Source organism: Dipodomys ordii, unplaced genomic scaffold (assembly GCF_000151885.1).
Source record: "Dipodomys ordii isolate 6190 unplaced genomic scaffold, Dord_2.0 Scaffold54, whole genome shotgun sequence".
In the NCBI taxonomy this organism is placed as follows: domain Eukaryota; kingdom Metazoa; phylum Chordata; class Mammalia; order Rodentia; family Heteromyidae; genus Dipodomys; species Dipodomys ordii.
The window spans coordinates 4,326,389-4,333,321 of record NW_012267270.1 but is presented as its reverse complement, the minus strand read 5'-3'; the positions used below and the strand labels follow the sequence as shown (position 1 = coordinate 4,333,321).

Here is a 6,933-nt window from a genome sequence, read left to right as displayed (position 1 = left end):
GCGCCGTGCGCGTGGTGGGGCGCTCTGCCGTGGGGCTGGGGCCCCGTGTCTGGCGAGGTCTCGGGGTGCTGGGCGTGGTGGAGGATCCCTACGGGAGGCCCCCCGTGGGGCCCTCCCGAGAACCCTGTGGGGAACACCCTGCTCGGGCGGCGAAGGTCGAGGCCGGAGCTGGGGCTCAGGCCGCCTCCAGGGTGGGCCCTGACGGCGGGGTCCTGCACCCCGAGGAAGCTGCCGGTATGCACGGACGGCCGCTGAGGCCGAGCCGAGGCGTCCGCAGCCTTGGGGGACTGGTCCATGGCGACGTGGGGGACTCTGGAGCCCCGAGAGCTCCGGAGCGGGGCGTCGAGAGGTCCTCTCTCGGGTTTCTCTTCTCTTCGAAGCCGGGCTTGATGGCCGCGGCCGCACTCGGAGTTCTTGGAACTCTGCCCTGTGATGTCACCTGCTCGCTTGGAAGTTGTTTGTAATGGATTGGAGATCGATTGTTGCCAGCCAGGCGCTGGGGTGGGGGGAGGAGGGAATCACACCTATGACCTTAGCTACCTGGGGGTCGGGGGGCTGGAGGCTGAGATGGAAGGCTCCGAGTTTGAAGCTAGCTCACACCTGTAATCCTAGCTACTCAGGAGGCTGAGATCTGAGGATCGCAGTTCAAAGCCAGCCTGGGCAGGAAAGTCCAGGACACTCATCTCCAATAAACCACCAGAAAACCGGAAGTGGCGCTGTGGCTCAAGTGGTAGAGTGCGCACCTTGTGTGAAAGAGCTCAGCGCTCAGGCCCTGAGTTCAAGCCCCACGACAAAACAAATCTCAGGTTCACCCCCAGTGAGAGACCGCTATGTCTATGTGAGAAAGCAAAAGGCCTGGGATAGGTGTTAGCGTCCTTCATACGTCTAATTCACAACGATCCTGCTGTCCGGTCTTCCTCCTGAAATCCAGGCAGAACTTGTCCTACCCTTGGAATTAATTCTCACACTGCAAAGGTCTTCTGGAAGGTTCTAGGTCATCCCTTTGTAGCTTCTTCCTGAGTGCTTGGCCACAGCCATCCTGGGCACAGGCAGCGGACAGGCAGAGGGATGGAGGAGATACCGCTCATTTCCTTCCAGAGCTCTGTTAGTGCCAGCAGCGGGCAGGCAGAGAGCAGTTTGTGGCAGGACTTTTAATCCCTCAGTGCTTTCTCTTCTTCTCCCTGGGCACAGGCACACACACCCCTCCCCCACCCCTACACAACCCTCCCTCTCTGCTCTCTCCTTTTCTTTTCTTCCCACTTGCTAGGCAAGCACACTACCAGTGAACTACGCCCCCAGCCCTAGAGCATCTGTTGAATAGAATTATGGCCAAAAGAAACACAAGCAACTTCTGGGTCGTGTGTGTGTGTGTGTGTGTGTGTGTGTGTGTGCATGCGCACACTTGACAGTGCTGGGGCTTGAACTCAAGGCTTTCCCCCCCCCCCATGGCTTTTTTTTGTGGGGGGAGGTGTCAGTCGTGGGCCTGAACTCTGGGCCTGGGTGCTGTCCCTCAGCTCTTCAGCTCAAGGCTAGCACTCTACAACTTGAGCCACAACGCCACTTCTGGCTTTTTCTGCTTATGTGGTGCTCAGGAATTGAACCCAGGGTCTCATTCATGCAAGGCAAGCACTCTACCACTGAGCCACCTTCCCGGCACCCCCATGGCTTTTTCACTCAATATTGGTACACTATCCCTGAGCTACAGCTTTCCTTCTCTTTTGGCTGGTTAATTGGAGATGAGTTTCTGGGATTTGACTGCATGGGCTGACTTCAAATCATGATCCTCAGGTCTTAGCCTCCTGAGTAACTAGGATTACAGGTGTGAGCGACCAGCAATGTGGGGCTTGGGGTTTGAGCACTGGGCAGGTGCCCTTGGGTCTTTAGTCCTTGTGGGTTGGCACATGGATACAATAACAGAAGCTTTCAGAGATGGGAACCTCAGAACCACTTACAAGAGATGGTTCAGCCCGTTCGGTAGTGAATGAGGCAGGACTGCTCATTCAGTCAAGTCTTTTTTAAATTTTTCATGTGGGATCAGGACATCTGTTAGTAAGTTGTATACATGCATGGCATGCTGGGAAATAAGCACCCTTCTCTCCTACTCCCTGACCTCCCCTGTGTGCTGGCCACTGACTTGTGGAACAAACAAGCCTTATGGGAATGGAAAATCAGGGGAAATTTCCCTTCTAAAGAAATAGTTAAGGGGGTTGGAGATGTGGCTCAGCGGATAGAGCACCAGCGAATGAGCAGAAGTGCAGGTACTGAGTTCAAGTCCCAGACCTAAAAATGAAAAGAAAAGAAATAGTTAAGGGCTGGAGGCATGGCTCAATTGGTGGAACACCAGCATTTGCTCTGAGCAAGGAGACCAACCAAGTTTCCCCTGCCAAATTCTGGCATTTGAACAAGCAAAAGAGAGAGAGAGAGAGAGAGAGGAGGAGGAGGAGGAAAGAGAAAGAACAAAGAAAGCAAGCAAGCAAGAGTTAAACTAGACATTGTGGCACACATTGGTAATCTAAGTATTCAGGAGGCTGAGGATGGTGAGCTTGAGTACAAATGACTACATAGCAAAATTTTGTCTCTTAAGAAAAAAATCTGGGGGCTAGGAAGGTAGCTCAGTGGTAGAGCACTTGCCTTGCATGCCTAAGGCCCTGGGTTCGACTCCTCAGCACCACATAAGCAAAAAGAAAAAAAAAAGCCAGAAGTGGTGCTGTGGCTCAAGTGGTAGATGGCTAGCCTTGAGCTGAAGAGCTGAGGGACAGTGCCCAGGCCCAGAGTTCAGGCCCCACGACCGGACCCCAAAAAAAAAAAAAAGAAAGAAAAAAAAATCTGGGTAGTAGTTCACAGCAATCCCAGGCCTCAGGAGACAGAGACAGGAGGAAGACTTACAAATCAAGGCCAGCCTGGATTACATAGTGAGGCCTTGTTTTAAAAACAAATAGTATTTTGGGGGCTGGGAAAGTGGCTCAGTGGTAGAGTGCTTGCCTTACATGCACGAGGCCCTGGGTTCTATTCCTAAGTACCACATAAGCAAAAAAAACCGGAAGTGGTGCTGTGGCTCAAGTGGTAGAGCACTAGCCTTGAGCTGAAGAGCTGAGAGACAGTGCCCAGGCCCAGAGTTCAAGCCCCACAACTGACAAAAAACAAACAAAACAAAATAATATTTTCATGCTGTGACTCAGTTGCATCCCCTACTCTTGGTATCAACACCCTAAAATGGGAGTTATGCAGATTGAGTTAATTTTATTGTAAAGATTTCATAATACCTGCAGTTGATTTAGTTATCTTCCATGATTTTTTACATCTTAATAACATTTATGCTTTATAAAAAAGGTCTAACATTCCAATATGAAGATGTGTGTGTGTGTGTGTGTGTGTGTGTTCCAGTCCTGGGGCTTGATCTCAGGGCCTAGAATTTTCACTTACCAATTTCCTCATAGCTAGTGTTCTACCATGTGAGCCATAGCTCTGCTTCTGGCTTTTTCTTGGTGAATTGGAGATAAGAGTCTCCTGGACTATGCTGTCTGGGCTGGCTTCGAACTCTGATCCTCAAATCTCAACCTTGCTGAGTAGCAGGAATTACAGGCATTGAGCCTTGGACCTTGTCCAGTCCCTGTTGAGGGCACATCTCCAGTGGCCTAAGGACTTCCTGTAAGACTCCAGCCCCTAAGAGCACCTTCAGATTGTGCTAAAGCACCAAGCCTTTAACTCCTGAGCCTTTAGGGGAACATTCAAAACCCAAATTACAGCAGTTGGTGAGAACTGAATAATTAGCAAGCATATAAAATTAGAACAAGTGACATTCCAGTGCCAGACACAGTACAAAAGAGTGAAGTTTCTATTGTCATGGAGAACAATAGCTTGACATATTGATGACAGGTTATGTGATGCTAAAGAGGTCTTCATTTTATCCTCTGATAATAAGCTAAAAAAACAAACAAAAAACAAAAACAAGCGGTTCTTTATTCAAGCTGATGAACCAACAGATTTCACCAATAAATGTCATGCTATTTGTAAATGTCACTGAAAGCAAAAAAAAATTCATTTTTTCCCCAGCAAGGAAATAAGGATCCAAGATACATTTAATGTTTATTCGTATCTGTACTCCAAAGTTCTGTCTTGCCAGATCATGGCATTTTACTCCTGTAATCCCAGCATTTGGGAAGTGGAGGCAGAAAGATGGAAAGTTTGAGAACAGTTTGGGCTGTGAAGTGAGTTGTGAAACTCTGTCAAAAAAGAAAAAAACAAAGGAAGTCAGATGCTGGTGGCTCACACCTATAAGCCTAAGGAGACTAGCTGCGTGCTGGTGGCTCACGCCTGTAATCCTAGCTACTCAGGAGACTGAGGTCTGAGAATCGTGGTTCAAAGCCAGCATGGGTAGGAAAGTCCATAGACTCATCTCCAATAAACCACCAGAAAACCAAAGTGGCGCTGTAGCTCTAATGGTAGAATGCTAGAGCACCAGCCTTGAGTAAAAAAAGTCAAGTAGGAGTATAAGGACCTGAGTTCAAACCCCAGGACTGGCAAACAAGAAAAACAATTTTTTTTGTCAGTCACAGGGCTTGAACTCAGGGCCTGGGCATTGTCCTTGTGATTTTTTTGCTCAAGACTTGCATTTTTTGAGTCACAGTGCCAGTTCTGGTTTTCTGGTGGTTAATTGGAGGTAAGAGTCTCAAAGACAAAGACTTTCCTGCCTGGGCTGCCTTTGACAGATATCCTCAGATCTCAGCCTCCTGAGTAGCTAGAATGACAGGCATGAGCCATCAAGGCCCAGCTTAAGAAAAAATATTTTGTCTCAGCATTTGTATTCCATTAGAGTTCTTACTGTTCTTGTAAAAAATTATCTAGGGCTGGGAAGGTGGCTCAGTGGTAGAATGCTTGCCTTGCATGCCTCAGCACTACATAAGCAGAAAAGGTTGGAAATGTCGGTGTGGCTCTAGTGGTAGAGTGCTCCTCTTGAGCTGAAGAGCTGAGGGACAGCACCCAGGCCCAGAGTTCAGGCCCCATGACTGGCAAAAAAAAAAAAAAAATCTATCTATATACATATTAAAGAAATAAACAGGGCTGGGAAGGTGGCTCAGTGGTAGAGCGCTTGCCTTGCATGCATGAGGCCCTGGGTTCAATTCCCCAGCACCGCATAAGCAAAAAGAAAAAAAGCCAGAAGTGGCACTGTGGCTCAAGTGGTAGAGTGCTAGCCTTGAGCTGAAGAGCTGAGGGCCCAAGCCCAGAGTTCAAGCCCCACTACCGACCAAAAAAAAAAAAAACAAAAAAAACAAAGTTCAGGCCCCACGACTGGACCCAAAAAAAAAGAAATAAACAAGCTGGGCATTGGTGGCTTACGCCTGTAATCCTAGCTACACAGGAGGTTGAGATCTGAGGATCGCGGTTCAAAGCCAGCCCGGGCAGGAAAGTCCATGAGACTCTCAATAAACCACTAGTAAACCTAAGTGGCACTGTGGCTCAAGCAGTAGAGTGCTTGCCTTGAACTGAAGAGCAGGGACAGCGCCCAAGCCTAGAGTTCAAGCCCCACGACCGACCAAAAAAAAAAAAAGAGAGAAATAAACAAATGAAATATAAAGCACTCCACAGGGTTGGGAAGGTGGCTCAGTGGTAGAGCATTTGCCTTGCATGCATGAGGCCCTGGATTCCATTCCTCAGCACCACATAAGCAAAAAGAAAAAAAAGCCGGAAGTGGCGCTGTGGCTCAAGTGGTAGAGAGCTAGCCTTAAGCTGAAGAGCTGAGGGACAGCGCCCAGGCCCAGAGTTCAGGCCCCACAACCGGACCCCCCCAAAAAAGCACCCCACATTGTTTTCTTTACACAGAGGTGCCCTTATCATAAACTTTCAGAGATGAAAAAAATGGTCATTATGAGTGAATTAGAAAAGACAGGCTTATATCTTCCCACAGTGTCAGAACTTACTGAGTAACAAATTCATAAGTTCATATTTTGGGGTATGTATGTGGGTCCTGAGGCTTGAACTCAGGACTGTTCTGGCTGTTCCTGAACAAATTTTGCTCAAGGCTAGCACTCTACCACTTGAGACAAGAATCTCAGGGACTTTCTGTCCAGGCTGGCTTTGAACTGTGATCCTCAGATCTCAGTCTTCTGTGTTGCTAGGATTACAGGTATGAGCCACCAGTGCCTGGCCACAAGTCAGTTTTGTTGGCTAAGTTGCCAAGTATTACTGAGATAACTGTATAGTCTGAGCTGTGGTCAGCCCAGCTTCTTTAGTTGTAATTACTTAAGAACACAGTAACATATAGGTCACAGACCCTCTAGGAAAGTAATGATGTTGTACTCAGACAGCCTGGGCCTTGCCTAAGGGCCGAAGCAGAAAGATACCACTTCCTAACAGGTGGTCAGATAAGATTCTAGAGGCAAGCAGGAATTCCAGGTGTGGTCTGGTGACTGGTCTAGTTTGCTGTACTGTCCTAGGGCTAAGTGTCTTCCCTCCTTTCCCTTCCCTTCCCTTCACTCTCCTCCCTTCCCCTCCCCTTCTCCCTTTCCCTTTTCCCCTTTCCATTTCCCCCTTCCCTTTCCTTCCCTTCCCTTCTCTTTTAATTGTCTTTTATTTCCTAGGAGTTGCTTTATATCCTGGATTACAATCTAACTTGGAGAAAAGTCCAAGGGATGCTGAGAGGAATGTGTATTATGAAACTACTAGATGAAATATTCTGTAGATGTCTCTGAATTCCACGCTGTCTAGGCATCATTTAATTCTAATGTTTCCTAGTTGATTTTTGTTTGTCTAACTTGTCTATTGAGAGTGGGGTATTGAAGTCTCCCACTATTACTGTGCTAGGGTCTATCAGTGCTTGTAAGTCCAGAAGTTTTTTTTTTTTTTTGGGTCTGGTTGTGGGGCCTGAACTCTGGGCCTGGGTGCTGTCCCTCAGCTCTTCAGCTCAAGACTAGCTCTCTACCACTTGAGCCACAG

General features: G+C 48.1%; 1 protein-coding gene across 1 annotated transcript in view; it reads right to left on the bottom strand.

Annotated features, from left to right (window-relative positions):
- Catsper1 (cation channel, sperm associated 1) overlaps positions 1-296 on the bottom strand; it is a 12,693-nt gene extending 12,397 nt beyond the window's left edge. The window contains exon 1 of the mRNA XM_013020895.1: positions 93-296. Within this exon, the coding sequence (XP_012876349.1) occupies positions 93-296 (204 nt within the window). The remainder of the gene's footprint in view (positions 1-92) is intronic.
- Positions 297-6,933: the final 6,637 nt, after the last annotated feature.